The 20,179-nt window shown below is 37.9% G+C and overlaps 1 protein-coding gene across 2 annotated transcripts in view; it reads left to right on the forward strand.

Annotated features, from left to right (window-relative positions):
* SEMA3A (semaphorin 3A) overlaps nt 1–20,179 on the forward strand; it is a 165,079-nt gene that overhangs the window by 97,608 nt on the left and 47,292 nt on the right. For both annotated transcript variants that reach the window (XM_036400772.2, XM_036400773.2), the window contains one exon: nt 6,738–6,857. In XM_036400772.2, coding sequence (XP_036256665.1) covers nt 6,738–6,857 — 120 coding nt within the window. The remainder of the gene's footprint in view (nt 1–6,737; nt 6,858–20,179) is intronic.

The raw sequence follows: 20,179 nt of genomic DNA on the forward strand, positions 1-20,179 counted from the left end.
TCCTTGCAGGACCTAAAATAGGCATTTGTTTTATGCAATTTATTTCCAGGTTAAAGCAATTCTGGTTTACTTTTAATACAGTTGACCCAAATGTCCTGAGGTGTAAACCAAAATTCAGGTGTCACAAGAGCTGCTTTATACCCCAGTGGTACCTTGATTCTGCTGAGTGTTTTTCCTTCTCACGTCTTGGTGGAGGCATTTTAATCACCCAGTTCACAGGCTGGCCACACGGGTGGTCACACAAGCACAGCTGAGAGCTAAGTGAGAGCAGGAATAAATAATTCCATACATCAGATTTTCTGCCAAGGAATGTCTGTCACCCATCTTTACCTTGCATGGAAGCTGGAGATCAATGAACAGCCCCTGGTCTAGGCCCTAAGGTGATGTTTCAGCTGAAGAGATTCTGCTGACAGTAAATAAAGTTAAATTCCTGGCCAGATCAAAAAGAAATAAATTAAGTGTTTCTGAATTGGTAATACTTCATTTCATGGAATATGTAAATACGGAGCAACTGGACTGTGTCAATCTAATTGAATGAATGCAATTGATTTAATTTATCTAATTGATTTAACTGATCTAATTAAATTAAATATGTTCATTGTTATTACTTCACCTTCACGAAAAAGGCAAAAGGATGTTTTATGAGACTAAATTAGGACGAAACAGATTCTTCTTTCCCTACACCTCTGCCTAGGTGTAGCCACCTTATCTTTAACATCTTTACATGTAACTTTCTGGCACTTTATTACAACTTTAAATCCAACAATAGTTTGAGAAAATTGGAGATTCTCATTTCTCAGAAGTCTTCAGAAAATGACACATAATGAGATACATTGGTTTATTCAGACCTTTGTCCATATTGTTACCCTTGAGCCTTGCTTACTGTCTGCCCTTATTCTATTTACTTTGCATTTAAAAATTAAGCTATTCAAAATAGACGGCAACAAAAATTTAGTCCTAAGTGTGCCTCATTTCCTGATCTTAAAAGCCCATAATGATCTCAGGTGATGAGCTAACCTGGGGACACATGCTTTTTAACAGGAAAAACAGGAAAGACATCCACATCTTGCTCCAACTTGTACCCTGTACAAACAGAAACAAAAAAGTGTGTGTAAAAGGCCAGTGTATAAATTGGTGCCTGGAGCAACTTGAATTTGTGACAGAGCTACTCTCAAGTGAATAGCTTTACTATTTACTTTAATATACAACAAAGAAGAGAATGATGACAAGCCAGTATTACATGGTATAACCGGTATGCAACTGCACAAAGTCAACAGCATCTAGCTTTTCACATTCCTTTTTTTTTTTTTTCACTCAGTCCGTCACAAATATGATTATCTTACTTCCCTTGGCTTAGATTTCATGTCTTTAATACATCTTTGCTTTCTTGAGCCCCCTTCCCGTCACTATAATTTTCACTCCATGTATATTTTCTTCTAATAAAGAATAGACTGAGCATGATCATTTGTTTTCAATCAGGCCTCAGTTAGAGCCACTGGGTGTAATAACACAATAGAAAATGGTGCAAATTGAGCATTCAAAGCCAATGAAAATTTCTGCTTCAGTCACACAAAACTCAAGGTGAAGCTGAAATTAGCATTCCTGCATCCTGAACACAAGCAGCCTTCTTTCTCTGTCTCCTTATATTTGCCTCACAGCCACACTGCATTACTGGTTATGATGTTGCATTTACTGCAACCCTTTTCTGCAGAGTGTGTATTGGAGAGGGTGTTTGCCAAATTCACCACTGGTTCTTTGCCTAAAAGTAACTCCTCTTTGCCAAGAAACACCTTGTTTTTATGGTAAATTGATGACCCAAGGCAAAATGATTTCCACCCCCAAAACAGTTGAGAATCAGGGGATGAACTGGCCAAGCAATGACTGGAGATGGAGAGGTTTGGTCCAGCTGCTGTCCAAAGCATGGAATCACAGGAGGGAAGCAGTGAGTGAGGCCATGAAGGCCAGGGAGCCTCTCAAACACAAAGATGTCACAACAGGGACATGGATACACTGCTGCTTCTCTTCTCCTGGGCTGAGCTGTAACTCAGCTGCTCCTGGCCCTTCACCTGACAGAATATTGTCCTCTTTAGTGAACATGGTTTATCTAAGATTTAAGAGGGCAGCTATGTAAAAGAATTCCCCAGCATTCATTAAAATGCAATGTTGTAATTAGTAATTGAAAGTAACTATCAGAAAGTAAAAAAAAGGCTGAGAAGAGTAATTTAGATGGTTACTGAGAGGAAGGAAGGAAGCATTATCTCTCTTCTTCATCAGAAACACTAAACAGATATTTTGCAAAGTGTGGAAGGACAATGTTTTTGCCACCATGACTAGAAACTAAATTTTAGGTAAGTGAAATGCAGGAATTTGGGCAAAACATGAATGTTAATTTGCAAAAAAAGTAACTTCAGGTCTTAAATAGCCATTAGTACCCAGGAGGCCCATTCTGTATTTCACCTGAAACAAGCTCTTACCAGTGTAAAGAGGATCTTCAGTTTTCCCTCTCTCCTAAAAAAATCAATATTATTTGAAAAAAAAAAAGCCACACTAAAACAAAATGAAAATAAACAGTTCATCATTATTAAATTGTTCCAATATTTTTCCAGTATACATTCCTTGTTCCATCCACCTGCAAACATTTTTCATTATTTTTTTAACAGTTGTTCATTAAAGTTGGTTATTGCTACCCTACTCTAAAGTAAATGCCAGCTGGGAACATGATACAAGTGGTTCCTAGTAATGTAAGACACTGTGCAGCCATTCCCATCTATGTGCTGCTAACTAAACACTCTCCATTTGAGTGGGCTAATGCATGAAATGTAGAGACCAAGAAATCCCTGGGCACCACTCACGAGTATTCCAGTGGGGGAGGAAAATGAGAAGCAGCATGGTTTCCAAGGAATATAATCACAGGAGAAAATATCACTGAATATGTTAGACTAAAGGAATTGTATTGGGACAGTTGGAAACAAAACCAAAACCAACCCTTCAGAGAAGGAGGCAGCATTGTCCCAACTGTTTGTTTAGGGAAATGACCATTTGGGATTTTCAAAAGCTTTGGTTGTCCAGAATTCTCAAAGCTTTTTATGCTCCTGTGTCTCACTGATTTTTTTTTTTCTTTTCTTTTAAAATTCACAATTCCTTTTAGATTTTAACAATTATTTAATCTTTCATTTTTAAAAAAACAGTTTAGGTGCCATAATGCTCCAAAATATTTAATTATATGATCTGAAAGACAGTGGCATTTCAGTAGTTAGGAACTTCAGTACTCTATTTCTTAGAAATTAGCTAGTTAAGTACATATGAGCTTCAAGATTTTAAAATGACTGTACTTTCTAGGAAGTTTTAGTTACTGACCTCAAAAGAAGTGAAGTCAAACCACCTCTATGTCTGAAAATCTTAAATTTAGTGAATAAACCTTTTAACCAAGGATAGATTTCATTTTTGAACCCTTTTACCATTGAGAGCAATTGTGACATTCAGGCTTGGTTTTGCCTATATTCCTCATTCATTCAACTTCCTTACTACTTTGAAAAGAAAGTTTACAGTTTTTTGCTCTCCACAAATTATTTTCTTTCAGAATGCAATCTTACTTAAAAGCTGAATAGAAACAATTTATCAAATAGATGCACTTTGCATAGCTTTCAACATCTTGTATCTCATGACCTTGGGGAGTTACTCAGAGTTCTGTGCTGTTTATGTAAAGGGTTCCTCCCCTCCAAAAATCAGCATTACTGTGGACTTTAATTGTTGCCTCTTTATTCAGTAAAGTCAATATATGTATCTCTGTTTGCATTTGTGTGTCAGCATGCTGCTCCTTTACAATAAGTGGTTTTGGTCCAAAACATATTTTTTACCAATGCAAACAAATGAAGGCCATCCTTTAGTTCTGGACAATGGTTTCTTTGTGCTGCTGGGCTTGAAATACAAATTGACTAATTTTTTATTTTTCTTTTTTTTCCTCCTTATTCTTTCCCTTTGATAAATGTTTAACAGTTTTCAAACTATTAATTTCCACTTTCTTCTTAAAGTTTATAAAACTTCTTTTTAAACTGCTAACAGTAGAAGTAACACAGTGAAAACTATCTGTGACATTAAAGAATCATTTTCCAGACTAGCAATGAGTAAATTTCAGTCCAAAAGAAAGTATGTACAGAGAAATAAAGATGAATGTACTTCTATCTAGACAGGAGGCAGAATCCTCATATAGCTTTTGCATAGCAAAACTCAAAGGATGTGCACATCTGGGACATGACTTGAGGCTCACCCTGAATTTTGCAAAAATTATCTAAAGCCTTACAAAAATAAATGGTATTCCTTGGTATTTCTGTCTGGAAGAAGTCAAAATCCCCTTTTTGCATGACTACAGCAGATCAGTTCAAACTGCAGGCAGTGGTTTAGGTATACTGAAACTTGGAGGGGCTGTAGTAGGGATGATAGAAAGGTCAGACAGTTTTCTACAGACCCTTCCTCATTTGAAACATGCTGAAGCCAGTTATTGGCAAAACTTTTATCTTGTCACCATTGAAGAAGAAGTATCAGCCACAAGAGCCTTGTAGTGTCCTCTTGGGTTGAGCTGAGTCCAGCCTGGAAAATATGGACTTTAATTGTTGCCTCTTTATTCAGTTCATTTCCAGTGGTTTTTATATATCAAGTTAGAAACTGAGGTGTCAAAACGACCTTACAATTCTAAATATTTCAAATATATAATTTTCATTAGTTTTCAAATCGCATTTGGTTAAATTTTAGCAATATAGTATTAAATATAGATTTTTTTCTTGACTGATTGACCTTTAGATCTGTTGATAACTAAGAAGAAAAATAGCCCTTGTTGGTTTTTCCTTTCCTCTTTGATTTCTATTGATTTATCAGAACTCACTAGGGATTGAAAGACAAGAAAATGAAGATAAGGTTAAAGAAAGGTTAAGCATAGCATCAAAGCCCTTTTCACAGGCAAAAAGGTTTTATGATCTTTAAAATCTCAGCTGCATACTCTGTACATAATAATAACTATAATTAAGTGATTGTGTCCCCTTCAAAAAAAGTTGAAAATGACACAGAAGAATGGTAAATCGTTAATTAATGATATGCTGCTCTGTTTCCCTTCTGATTACACCTCCTGCTGGGCATGACTGGTCTATTTGCTTCTAATCTCTGCTGTGAATTCATTCAATTCCACGCCTTTCCGCTATCATGTTTTCACTCTTCCTGACTTTCACAGCTACCATATGGTTACAGAGCCACTCTAGGTTCAGTTGGTGATTTCATGGTGTCAGTGTTCAGGGGAAAAGATGACAGTGATATCCAGTAGGCATGCTTGGATCTGGTTGTCCTGCCATGGAAATACCTAAAATTGCCATGAAAATGATAAACTTGTTCCTAAAAGGGTGTTTTAAAATGAGGATATGGTAGAGTTCATCATGACCATGAAAAATGTATTACCTTAGCTAAAGAAAGAGTTATTTTATCCTCAAACTTGTCTTTTCCACAAGGGACCCGTGTAATATGGGTAGTTTGAAAGTAGTAGCTGGAAGGAATAATGCTTTTCAATTCCATTTTAACAGGATAAGGTAGGTTATCTCATTTCACATACAGATGTAGAACACAGTCCTAAAAATGCATTTTTAGCATTTTTGATTCGGAGTGATTTCATGGACAAGCTGTAAATTAATGTCAGAAAGATATGTGTAGTACTTTGATCCCTGGTTCTTTTCTGTGGCTCTTGTTACAATGTCATTATTATTATTACACTCTCTCCAGCTGGCAGGTATTTAACTTGACCTGCTCCTTAGAATTTAGACAGTCTCTCTCTCTCTCTCGCCACCCCCTCTGTCTCCTCTGTGGCACTTCTAGCTGGCTGAGGAGGGACACACTGGGATGAGTTTCATCTCCAGCTAGGCTGTGTGTGTGCCATTTATGGGCTGAAGTATCATAGGTCAATTTTCAGTTCAGTTGTTCACTGTGAAATGCATGGGGGTCAAGGTAGCAGGGAATGACCTCATTTATTTTCTCCCTCAGCTGTTGCCCTTTGCCAGTACCAGTTACAAAGGTGGGCAAAGGAGAAAGGCATGTTCTGTCTTTCCTGTAAAATATGCTGTTTTCTGATGATCTGCTCAGAAAAAAAAGAGTAAAACCAAACCATAATAAAATGGCAACAAAAACTACAACAAAAAAAAACAAACACCAAAAGCAACAAATCCCAAAACTAAAACCCAAAACAAAACAAAAAAAGCCCCTTAAACGAACCAAAGTAAAAATCACATAGTTTCTATAGGAAAAATTGAAGGGCCTAAGGACTTTCTGAAGCAAAAGTGACTGAGCTGGACTCTTCAGTTCCCAGAGTCACATAAACCCAGTAGGATGGAAGGTCTCCAAACCAAACTCCTGTTCTAAACAGGGCAATTTCACAGTTAGGTGGGTTTTCTGAGGCTGCATACTCCTGCCTGCCAGGGTAGGTGCACTGGCTGTCACTGTTCCAGCCTAAGAATTCAGACACATTTTTGCAAAGCACACCAGCAGTCTGCAGATACAGCTCATTTGCAAGAGGTTACAATTAAGCTCTGCAGTGAGAAATTGGGTCTAATCTCTATTTTCAATGACAATACGTTGCATATGGCTTGTTGTTTTGTAATTTACTCATTATCCCTATTAGTGAAATATGAACATATGACAGCTTTCTCTGACTTGCCATGACTGGAAAATTGGGGACTATTGCTTACAATTATGTCCTCCTGCAGATGGAGAACTGTACTCTGGCACAGCAGCAGACTTCATGGGCAGGGACTTTGCCATTTTCCGAACTCTGGGGCATCACCATCCCATCAGAACAGAGCAGCACGACTCCCGGTGGCTAAATGGTATGTAAAATGCACATTTCTCTGGTTACACTCATCCAGCCATTAAAGACTAGCACACAGCTCTGTTCCAGCAACATCTGTGACATATACACTCCTCTTTTATTTGGGGCAGAATTCTGCCTTAAACCAGTTAAACTAATCAAAAGTGATTTATAAAGAAGCATTTTTGGTTTAATTACAGTAAGATTTGTGGAGTGTGATTAAATTTAAAACATACACAGACAGTATGAGCAGCATAGTCATGCAAGTTGGACAGAAGCTCAAGGCTTGAGGCATTCAGCCACACATGAACACAAAGTAGCTCCAGAGCCTTGGGCAGGACTGTGTTTTGTACAAGGTTTAATTTTTGCTGGATTGAAGGGGACACTGGCCACATACAGCCAAAAGTCAACCAGCAGAACTTCGTGAGCAAGCCAGAGTTGTCAGGAGTTTGCAAAAAGAGAAGGGGGTCCTGGGGATTCCAAGTGATTTGGTCTCAAAATATCCAATAGTTTAGCAAGGCACAATAGCTTGCATTACTGTATGGATATTAGCAATCAAGCCTGTGGTTGTTTATTTGCATGTCTGAGGAGGGAAAGATAGTTTTAGAGGAAATTTGATTTTGCCTTCATGTACCAATATACTTTAGAATACATCTGAGTACTCTATCCAAGTTCTACTGAAGTCAAATTTACAATAGCTCAAATGGAATTAGACTTGGATTTAGCTATACAAGGATATGAGCATTTTGGAAATGAGAATTCATTGTCTGAAAAAGCTGACATTTGAATTAAGTAATACTAACTGTAGTTGCTGAGTTAATTTAAATTTTAATTTTTTAAGTGTTAACTAGCTCTACTTTGGCTGTACATACTGCTTGCACCTGCACTCCTGTTTTTGAATTCACAAAATATTTTATTCTTAGACATTTTTTGCTCCTAGCCGTATTATTTATGTCTCTGCTGAGGTTCAGGCTTTCTTATGTGGTTTTACAATTTAGTGCAAACTGTTCACACAAATTTTAATGTGTAAGAGCAGAGTATGTTTTAAAACACAGTTTGTTATTAGTTAGTGAAGATCTTTTAGTATCAAACTGGATATCACATCAGCTGTATATACAATCCATAACAACATCAGCCCCTGACTCATAATTAAAACCACAAAATGTTCTTGCAAGTTGGATTAACTCTATATATAATATACATTGGATACACATATCATATAAGTGTGTATATAACAAGTATGGAGCTGTATTTTAATATGAAAAGTTTATGAATCTGATGCATATCCTGTTAAATTTAGTTTTGCTGCAATTAATGTGGACAACTATCTGTCTGGAGAACAGATTCAAGTCTACAGCATTTCAGTTCTACAATCTGTGTTTATCCAGTAACATAAAAATTGTATTCATTGGGTCATTTTATTGTGACAGTAAACAAGATTTCTGGTCTTCAGGAAGCAGTAAAGTACAAGGGTTATAGACATACCCATCTATCTTGATACCTGGTAGAGCAATAATGTGTTAAAGATGACCAACATCAACTTCAGTTATGATAGTCATGATGACATTTTAAACCCAGTCATGCAAGCAAAATCTGCTTTTGTGCAGTAGATTTGCACAATGACAGCTGAATCAGGAGGATTTATGCAGTGGGAAAATGCAGCCATTGTCCACAGGCCCTGTACTTCCCCGCTGAAGTCGTGTCATTCCGTCGTGGATTCGGTTATCAGGCTTTCAGCACTCCATGTGAGAACTGCTTTTCCCAAATTAGCACTGAGGTTACATCTGACAGTGCAGAAACCACAACTGCTCTGTGCTCAAGGTGGGGAGCTGATGAACCTCAAGCTTTCTTGAATTTAAGTATTTTACAAAATGAGCATAAAAGTAGAAAGCATTTTTTGTGTTCCAGGGTGAAAGTGATTTCCAACTCTTAAATAAAGTTATTGCACTATATTCCTGTATGGAAAGTTTCAAACTTAATTTAAAACAAGATAAGAATTAAATTGAAACCTTTAGAAATTATTCTCATAACTGTCCATAATTTAATAGAGAATGATCCTTAAGTACATTTTTAAAATCTCTCTCTCCACTGCAACTTAATACATTTACCTTCCTAATATGGAAAGATTGGCCTAAAATTGGCACTACAACATTCCTATTAGAGGCTCTGAGGCTTTACTGTTAATTTCCCAGTGATAAGATCCTGGCAGCCTTTCCACACAGCTCTCCTAATTTCAGCATCTAACATGGAAATCCAAAAATGATAATAGTTTGGGTTTGAAACTCTGCAGGCATGCCAGTCCTTTGATAATTGTTTTTAATTTGTATTTTTTCTTTTTAAAATATAATTACAAAAGAAACTCTGTGTTTGCACATTATTAAAGTGGATATACTTTTAATGAAACAAGCTCTCATTGAAGATTGAGGTGTTCACTGCTTTCTTAAAGATCTATACAAACTCTTTTTGAGCCTTAAGTTTGCAGACCTTTATTAGTTTTTAGTTAAGACATGGATTTCTGTGTAGTGATGAGTTTGCTTTCCTAGCTGCTTTTTACAGAGTGCTTAGCTTCAGGTAAAAAAGGAGTATTCTAAGGGGCATATACTGAAAGCTGCAAGAGTTCTGATCAAACTTAGAGACAAATTCTCATCTCTGTAGAGTTTAATAGTTAGGTGGTGAGACATCCAGCTCTAAGTCCTTGCTAGTATTTACTACAGTCAGAGCAGGAGCTAAACTGCTTTTTCCATACTGAGGCTAAGGTCAGAGCTGACAGGGTGCAGAAAACACAGCTGATTGGTACCAAAAATGGAGAGGAGAAGGCAGTTGCACGTGAAGAGCTTGTGAACTTTTCCCAGAAATTGTCTCGCCCTGAACTGGCATAAAAGTAGAACAATATTACAGAGAGTGATTAAGTTTTTGGGATTTAAGCAGGAATACAGAGTTACTACAGACATCACACAGTCACATGCTGGAGATGCTCAACCTTGTTACAGAAATTGTATGTTTTGGGGAAGAGAACTGTGCCCAGCCCAAGGGAAGGTGCTGACCAGCAGCTCTTAAAGACTTCTTAAGTCTCTTAGAGATATTAAATACTCACAGGCTTCTAAAGCTTTCATTTTGTATAAATAATTAAACAGTCACCAAGCCAAATAAAACAAGGGAGACTGATTCTATAGCCATGTAGTCAGGGCATTCATCTAGAAGCTAGGGAACTATACATCAGTCACTGTAGCAGTGTATATTTAATTATTGATACAGAGTTGGCCAGATGTGACAAGGAAGCATTTGCAAATACACAGTAAAAAAGCTGTGCTCAGGGAAGTCATCTTGGACATGAAAAACTGCAGTTCAGTGCCCCAGACTGAATCATGAGCTTTGTTATAAGCCATGTTTATGCACGCTTGAACATTACTGGCTCCTCTGGTACGTGCATGGAGTTTTCTCTGCACAAAAGAAGCTTTGGCAATCTTAACCAGTCCCAGTGAGAGTCAAGAATTGTTTTGAAACTCTCAGAAAAAAATATTCTGAAGTTGAAAAAAATCTTCTGTACAGCTTTACTATAAGGAACAACGGCCTTGATGTTACTCATAAACCTTACAAAGTCTTGCTTATTGGCAAGTACACGATTCCCTTTAAATGTGCCATTGCATCTCATAGTTCAGAGGCATAAAGTTACTTTGAAGAAGCATGGATCACATCCTGCTTCCATGAACTGCTGCAGAAGTGAAAAAGAAAGATGAGTAGAGGCCTGTGCAGGTGGGAGCAGCTTCCCCTGGTGCCAGGGAGTTCCCTGCTGCTCGGCAGGCAGCGTTTGCTGTACACCATCCCCACGCCTTCCTGCAAAGGCTGAGGGCATGGCTGCAGGCAAGAAGGCAGAACTGGCAGTGCAGTCTACCAGAGCAAATGCTGAGCAATGCAAAGGCAATGCACCCAAGGCAGTTTTCAAGCTGAAGATTAGAGGAGTGGAAGGAGAGAGCTTAAAGCCGCTCTCATCTTCTCTGACTTGAGCACACGGGATCTGGCCTTAAATTGTTAACGTTTTGTAAAATGAATAACCATAAACATTTATTTTAAAAGCAAAGCAGGATTGGGCTGAGCAAAATCTGAAAGGAAATGAAATCACAAAAGCTGCATTAGGATAGTATTATGAATCTGGTTTGCACCCCAGAAATACTGGCCTCACTCACCCTCTTTACTAGACCCGGGGTTAAGAGAGATTGTCAGTCTGGATTTCCAGACTTGGCTTGGAATTTCCTTGCTTTTTATGGGTTTAAACCACTCTATGATATTATTTTAGCATACTTTCCATGGCTTAATTTTTAGAGTGGAGTAGTAACTGTGCTTAGTTCCCTGAGGTTATTGTCCTTGCTAATCTTTACAGTTACATAAACAGCTGAGAGTTATAGAAGCTGAGTGACTGTTCAATAAAAAAGAAAATGCCCTCTTAAATTTAACAGGGTCCAAGGCAGGAAACACAGGCTTGATACTCTCCTGGCATTCAAACAGATCTGTAGACATCACTTTGTGTAGTTTCCACTTCAGACACTTTGTTGAATGTCCCAGCATCGGCATTACACATATGTGATCTTGAGTATATATGTATTGCATAGCAGACTAATGTATGGCAACAGAAAGAAAAGATTGCAGATAGTTTACAGGATTTTTACTTCTCTAATAAAATGCATTGAATGTGACAAAATGTTAGAAATTAATTACTCTTGCTGAGACTTGAGTGTGTACATGTTATGATCCTTGAACCTATAATTAGTCTTTGGTTAACCACCCCAAACCCTTTTCCTAGCTATACATAAGCACTGATGGCCCCCTCTGCTGTGCCACTCCCTTGTTCCTAAATGCCTTTCTAGCTTCCCTTTTTCCAGCTCATCTCCTACACATTCTCAATCCAGATATACAGCATGCAGTAAATACAGGTATCAGCTGTGGAAACAGGGCCACAGAACCAAACATCCTGGTACCTGGGGTTATGAAACAACATGTGTTCTTTCATAAAATACATCTAAGATATTACTGAAGGAAGAAGGTGAGGGATGCTACAAATGGAGTAAATCTCCATCAAGAGAAGAGCTTTTTAAACAAAGGACATTAAAAAAACCCAACAACTGTGAACTGCATATGAATTTATTCAGTCTTCAAATTAGAAATCTTAAACTATGATGGAAATGAAATTAGAAAAAACTGTCCAATAGAAGTAGTCAGTGAGGCAGCCTAGCTGGTTTTCAGGGGAACTCAGGGAACGTTTTATGTGTTGTTATATAGCACTCTTGCCTGACATCCCAGGAGACTAAGAAGCCTCTTCCAGGTCTGCATTACCCATGAATTTACAAGGACATATTTCAACAACCTTATGAGTGAAAACACTGAGGAAATTTTTTTGTGTCATTTTTTTTTGTTGTTCTTTTGCTGTTAATTTTCCTGTGAAAGGATCTCTTGCATTTAAAATAGGGATTTCTATATTTGAGCAGCTGACACGTCCTGTCATGCAGGCTGTAGTGTGGACTGAGTTCCACACTTTCCCACCGCGGCTTACAGAAGCACGAGCAACTCCAGCCCTTGTGGCACAAAACATGTCCAGATATGCAAGTCTCATTTCTCACTCAATAAGTCCTCCCACCCCCCATTCCCACTATCTTCATTGCTAAGAATAGTAATAAATAATTTCACACTGATAAATTCCATGTGTGACAAATGCTAATGTCACCTAACACAGTGCTAGGAAGTGCTCAGAAACTATGGTGACGGTGGCATAATACTGTGAACAGAATGGCACACAAACTCAATTTGCAAGGTTTGGTTTTTTTTTTTTCCTCCTTAAGTCTGTAGTTCCATATTTGAGAGATTGAGTATGAATTTTAAGTTGTTTTTCTCATTGCAATCTAACAAGCTTTATCTATATACATATTTTGTTACAACCAATTCTTTTTTTCTTGGAAGACATGTAGAATTTCTGAAATCAGAAAATAAAGGGCTCTTTCTTATTGTTATTACTTGACATTTATCCTGTCCCTAATCTGAAATGGTTACAGGTCAGGAAGACAAAGGCCCTGCTGAACACTTGACAAGAAGATACTCATGTATTTGAACCAGTTGATTCAGTTGAACCTGTCTGAAAACTGTTCTCTGTATCTTTATACAAAGTAAGAGAAGCATTTGGTTCAGAAATCAAAGACCAAGTAGCAATTAGAATGTGCTTAACAGTTTCTCTGGATATGAGAAAGGTCATGAAGATGGTAGGTGGAGACAACCAGAAAAAATAAAATCTTCCCATCAAGTGGCCTAAATGAAATTATTTGAAATCATTCTAGGAAACAGATCTTCTTTCTCATTCTCTATCCCTCCCATGCCCCCTAGGATTAGGTCATTTTCTTCATTAAATATCTGTGCTGTGGATGCTATTTTGTTCTGTTTAGGTTAAAAAGATGGTAAAAGTAGCCAAAGGACAAGTTTTGAGATTGGAGTGGAAAAAGTGGATAGGAAAGATGAAGCAGCAGAGAACATTCTCCTGGTCTGACTGTACATTTTGAAGGCTTCCTGACACTACAGAGAACATGACCAGGAGCAGGAGGACTTGCATCAGTAAACACATTGGTCTGAGCTATAGCCACAGTATGCTCCAGGAAGTTAGGATACAAGTTAGTCCAGGAACCTGAGTTAGGACATGTGTATATTACATGGTTAACTATGGGCTCATTTATGGGTTTTAACTTGGTCAACCTTACTATCCACACCAAAAAATGTAATAGTTGGGAGTGTAGATTAGAAGCCATGCTTGGCTGCAATTCATTCATTCTGTGACTCTCTTTATAGTGCATATAAGATAAAAAATAATGGTAGAGTTTAGAGTTCTTTGTTCACTGTTTCCACTGGAGACCAGAGAAGTTTCTCTGCTGCATAAAGTAAAATTTTAGGAGAGAAGTTCATAGTTCTCAAAACAATCAGTGTGGGATATGACCCCAGTCCCAATCAGATCACCGCAGCATAATCTTTCTAAAAAGAGACTTGCCAGTGAGGGACAGTTTGAGATCTGCACTCACTCCTGTGCACTGAATTGGTCTATTGGTGATGTGCCTTAAAGTTGTTAAATTTTAAGGTTTTTATTTCAATTGTGAATTGAAAGGTCAACATATCAACACATATCAACAATACAACAAGCCAGTAAATCCTGATGAGTCTTGTGCTGGGGTGAGATCTGAGAGTGCCCCCATTCCCATCACCTTCTCTGGAAGGCATTGGATGAAAGAGACAGAACAAGCTCTGGGGAGATTCTGGATGTGGATAAATCAATGTACCTCTGTACTGGGTAAAAATGGAAATCTCATTGAGGTGTTCAGATTCAAATCTGATGATGTGGGTGAGTTGATTTCTATAGTCATCCTTTAGAAAAATAAATCCAAGTCCTCTCTGCTTCTTTCAGCAGCAGGAGCTGCTGTGTAAAATTCCATCTGCATAGGCACACTCCAGGAGTACATTTAGTTGGAGGGGTAAGGCTCTGTGCCCTTCTCACATTGATAAAAAACACCTCCAATTTTCCAATTATCAATAGTCCCAGTGATATTCTATCTCCTCTAAAAAGCGTTTTTTCTTTTCTTTTTTTTTTTTACCCTAGGATGGAATATTTTTTCTATTGATTTATTTCAATGGATAACTTACAGAGTTGGCAGTGGATGGCTTTGTAAAGTCTGCCCACTTAAGGTGACAAATTTAGTCTATTATTCATCAGTGGCAATAACCTCGACTAGAAAGTTTTGTGTACTACTTTTAGTTAATGTTTGATTAAAAAGATAATATCTATCTATCTATCTATCTATCTATCTATCTATCTATCTATCTATCTATCTATCTAATCTATCTGTTACCCACATGCATCACTTTATAGAAGGACTCTCCCTTTTCCCTGGAGATAGATCTCAGTAGGGAAAAAAGAGTAATTTGTCCAGAAAAGGTGTAGTGTTCGGGTTCTAAATTTGTATTTTGCTTTGCTTTTGGTACAGAACCCACTTTAAATTACACAACACCAGTTTCTTTGTAATTATCATTTTTGCAGAGATCCAAATCAGCTTAAGCAAAAGGAAAGTTCAGATTAGGTGGCCAGATTCCAAAGACAAGCCTCTGTGTTATAGACCTTGCAAATTCAAGTAGGTTTCCCATGATCTCTGTGAAAGCTCATCACAGCTCTGATGCTTGAAAACCAGTGACTTTTAACTACCAAATTGTGCCTCCTTTCTTGCTCACAAAAGTCACTAACCAGTTTTTCAGACAAGTTAAGCAGAAATCTGTTTGTAGGAGTCACAGAGCAGAATACTAATTGATTTAAACAAAGGAGGAGTGGGTCTGTTACAGCCCCCTTTATTGGGATATGACATACATCCGAATTTTCCTTTTGCATTCTTGTGTTGTTTTGTGTTTTTTTCCTTCTGCTCTAGCCATCAATTTAATGAGTGTTGACCCTGTCAATACCAATTTCCTCTTCTCAGGCCACCACGTTCAGAGTTTGGTGGGCATTCAATAGAGATTTACTGTTGACTGGGTAATTTGAGTTCATGTGTGTGGTGAAAAATTAGTGAGGAGAATTACCCAGAAAAGTGGATGCCATGACAATGCATGTCACCATGGTGTGACCAGCTCTGCTGACATAGGTTTCAAAAGCTCTCCCCCTGTGAAAATGGGGCCTGTTTGCAAATTAATTAGTTTCTGGCAGCAGCTTGATTGTTGACCCAAAGTTTGTAGAGTGGAAAAACAATCAGATTAGTGTGTTCAATATAAAGGCCCAGCGCGGCGCTCGAGTGCAGTTTGCCAAACTGTTGAAGCCGTGAATAGAGTGAAACAAATTCTTCTTTGAGAAGCCAAGGCAAAGGTTAAGTGTGATGTGACTGGAGCACGCTGGCCATGGGGTGGTGGGGAGAGAATTAAAGGTTTCAGCCACACAAAAATAGAGAGTGCTGAGCGAGTTGCATTGAATTTAATGAAATTCACAGCTTCAGACGCAAAAGTGTTTGGCAATGTTTTAGTCTGTGTTAAAAGGAGAAATAAGATGGCTTTGTTTTAAGTTTTCTTTGTACATCCATGTGGGACACCAGGGACTGAGCCTCTAAAGGGTATTAGAGAGACTTCCTGAGCCTGCACGCTGTTTCTAAGCACCTGCAGACTGAGGTTTGTACCAGTACCTCCCACTCCCCACCACACACTAACTCCCTTTATCGCTAATGATTCAATCCAAGCTTCCCATTCATCACCTCAAACATTTGGACAGGGTCCTTCTTTTAAGTAGTGCTTGTGCAGGGGCTCATGGACAAATATATTAGAAATCCATGCTTATGAATAAATGACTGGTCAAACCTTATTATCGAGGTAGTGAGTCAAAAGATAGATACTAAAAAATACAACAGACCAGATCTGTAGTTGGTAATACATGACAATGACCTCTATGCAGCCAAGATCCGATTTCTGATCTCATTATTGTGCTCATCTCATTTTATTATTACTCTTCATTCCTTCAATGGCTATTTTTTTAATATATGCTTGCCCTTCATCATCCATTTTTGTCATTCAGTCTTGCTATCACCCTTTTAGTGTTTTCTTTATATCAAACAATTCCTATGCGTATATAAAACTATTGTTTTCCCACTATGACAAATAGAAAGAAAGAAAATACCAGCTATTGGGAAGGAGCCCATGTTCATGGGCAGTTGAGGTATCTTCTCTTGGACCAAAGTCTTAGTGTTGTTGGCCTGGATCAGAATGCCTGGCAATATGGGAAAATATGAAGGGCTGCACACAGCCCCCCACATAGCCCCCACCCCATCAATTAACTGAGATGCCCAGCAGAGTTAATGATGTGAGGATACGGCCCCTTGGTCTGTTCCCACCTCTTTTCCCCATTCCATAAAATTCCAGCTCTTAGCCTGCGACCTGTGCAAACTCTGTGGTTTGTTCTCGGTAATGGGGCTGAACCTGCCCCCTTCACAGGAACATTCCTGAACCGTGAATTGCTTGTCCCAAAAGGCATTTAGTGTTGCTTGCAATTAACACAACTGATTGCTCAAAGCCGGCACCTGAGGTGGCGTGGAGCCAGCTGGAGGCATAATTGGCTCCTTAGCTGAAGAAACATCCACTTCAGAGTGGAGTCTGTGATGACGGAATTATTAGTTCAGAGGAAGCCAGGTATGTGAATACCTGTTCTATGCATTAAAGCCTCCACCAGCCCTAGACACAGATGAATTATCACAGACTCAAAGCCTCCCTTGCTCTCTGTCTCCGGAACTTCCCCTTCCCTTTGTTCCTGAAATCATGCACATTTCAGCCTGAATATTTGTAGGGCTGAGTAATTGCTTTTGTTCTTTGGGTTATTTAATTACAAATCTCAGTAGATGACAGGTCCTCTGCTCTAAAGGAAGACATCACATTTGCACAGTTACAGAATCCCAACACAAATGTGTGTGGCAAATCAGTGACTGCAGATTTATTCATGCCCTCTGAGACCTGCACTGCCTTTTCAGCTTAGCATGCAATATGATTTAAATTACAGCTTGTGCAGAGCTGTGCCTTGGGATTACACTCCATGTTTCCAACTGTTTATAGTTCAGTGAGCTTTAACCTCTGTGATTCTGAAAATTAAATAATGTCACAGGCTGATATCAAACTGATGGCTGGTACTAGAATGCTAAACACTGTGTAGTATTAAAAGCCTATTTTTACAACAAAGTGGAAATGTCAGTGTATTTAAAACATTGATAGCACATTCAGGTAGTTCAAGAACACAATTCAAAAGTTACACTAGCAAAGAATGGCAAAGCTAATATTAAACTCTATTATCAAGGATAGTGTTTCAACTCCTGTGTTTATAGACTTGTGGCTGTGGACTTTACTAGAGCAGGACTGAGCCTAACGCAGGGCTTTGTGATGACACAAAGACTTGTAAGATCAATAAATGTAGATAGACCATCTGTTGTGGTTAAATTCACATTTGTTAATTCCTTGTAGAAGTTTCATTATTTCTGAAATACTGTGATATATCAAATGTTACATCTTGAAGACGTTTCTGTGCTGTAACTGTAGACATCTTAATATTTCTGTAGGCTTTGAAGAGGAGCAGAGGAAACACCTAATTAGAAAGCTCTGTATTTAATATGACATGTAATTTCCCTTCAGATTACATTCCATTATTTGCAAGGGCTTAATTGATACAAAAACATTGAGATTTTTTCCTCCACTTAGTTCTGCAAACCCATGTTTCCAGGATAGAAACTGTTCCAGTCCCACTTGAGCCACTTCACCATGTTCCTCCCCAGGCTCTGTCAAGGCAACACTGTGAAACAAAAGGGTGAAACTGATGTCACCAACAGCATCATTTAGGCCACAGAGCCTCATTCATGACTGTAGTGTAAGGAAGGGGAAACAGGAAGAGAAAAGGACAAATGGGAGAGACAAATGGATACTTATTTTTCACTTTTAAAGGCAGTATGTTGGACTAAGTAACAGAAAATAAAGAAGAATTCACACAATTTCAATTATCAGATATGATGGACAGATCACAGACACAAAAAATATTTTACAAATGGTTCCTCATTTGATGCCTTTAAATTTTGACAGTGGAATAGATCCTGCACCTCCCATTTTGCTTCATTGCCAAAGTGATGTTTCTTTTTCCCCTTGACCTTTAGAATGCCCTATACTACTTATTTCAGTCTTCAATATCCAGCTCGTAGTTCTCAAAGTGGTGTCAGAAATATCCCATCCCTTGCTATTGCATTGAATTCCATGGGCTTGAATTCCACCATTTTAAAGGGTGGCTGTTAAGTTTGATTTTTAAACATGTAGCTAAGTGCTTTTACATATCATATGGTAAAAAAAAACAAAAAACAAAAAAAAAACCAAAAAAAAAAAACAAAAAACCAAACCAAAAAAACCCCAAAAAAGATGATGTGCTGATGTACAGATAGCATACAGTGTTATTGAAATGTGATAACATTTCTTTTGAGAACCTCTATATCAGTCTCAAATGTAGTAGTGTTGTCCAAAAAACTGTTGAGAGTGACCCACCAAAACTGAGGCTGATAAGCCTTTTTTTGCTCTATTTCCCTCTGTTCTGAGATCACTGTATCACTGGTGTCTATAGGTTGAATGTTTCTGTTAGTAAGGTGAGTTGCCTTGTGGTATGACCAGGGAAAATTACCTCTTTCAAAGGCAAGGGTTAAACTGTAAATCTTTGAAACCACCATTTATTGTACAGCATCCATCAGAATTCGTTGTTCCAGAGCACTTAGAGCTGCCACAAACACACTGAGTAAATGAGGATAAAATAGTTCCCTTTCTGATTTACCTTTTAAAGTGATAAGCTGGCCTGTGTTTTTGTTCCTAGATTATGGAAAAGAGTATTTTTAACATATCTTTATATATATAAATTTAATTTCCTTTTGGCGGGCTTTAAAGATTTCTGTTCAGATAAGTACAGCAAGATTTTTAGGAAGATTTTGTTAGAGAATTTGGTATAAACAAAACAAGATAACCTTTCAGAGACAGCTTTTGTACAGATGATCATTCAGAAAAAAAAGCAGAAGAAAAATTACTTTGAAGACTGGGTTACATATTTTTCCCATTGACTGCACAGGTCTTATGAAATAGTTGCAAGCATTTAGTGATAATATATTGTTTCTGTTAATATTGCCACATATCTGAGAATTGGTGTTTATTGATTTTTTTACTGCTGTTTGGGCAAAATCCAATATCCTTGTAAGTCAGAAGTGTTCTATTGATGTCAGTGAGATTATTCATATTTCCTGAGCTCTAGAATAACATTTGTCACACTGTAAAATTTGGTAGTCATGGGGCACAGCTCTCTTCAGCTACCCACCCCTTCAGTCTCTGTGTCCTGTTCTCCTGTTTCTCTAAAGCAACTTCCAGTAAGGGCAGAAAAAAGCCCCATGGAAGAGGAAGGTACAAAACCTTTCTATGTGGTATTTTATGTGGACTTGTGGATCATCATCTTTTTCACAGATGGTGTATATGGGTTGTCATTATCAATATTCATTTCTGTTCCATGTTTGACATACTGTCAGCTTTAATATTTTGTGCCAGACCTGTTGGTAGAAAGCATTCTTTTAAAAAAAAAATCAGTTTCCAGTTTATTATAGGGCCCATATTTTTTACTGCTTTTCTTTTTTTTATTACTTTTTAAATACTTCTGTTAAACTTTTTGCCAATTCCTCTCACTGCGATTTATGTATCACAAGCACAGTCCCCCCTCACTGCCTTTAAAAAACACAAAAATTTTGAGTCTGAGACAATGAAATTTTCATTCTTATAAGTCACAGAAATAACATCAAATAT

This window comes from Molothrus ater, chromosome 5, assembly GCF_012460135.2.
Source record: "Molothrus ater isolate BHLD 08-10-18 breed brown headed cowbird chromosome 5, BPBGC_Mater_1.1, whole genome shotgun sequence".
NCBI lineage: Eukaryota > Metazoa > Chordata > Aves > Passeriformes > Icteridae > Molothrus > Molothrus ater.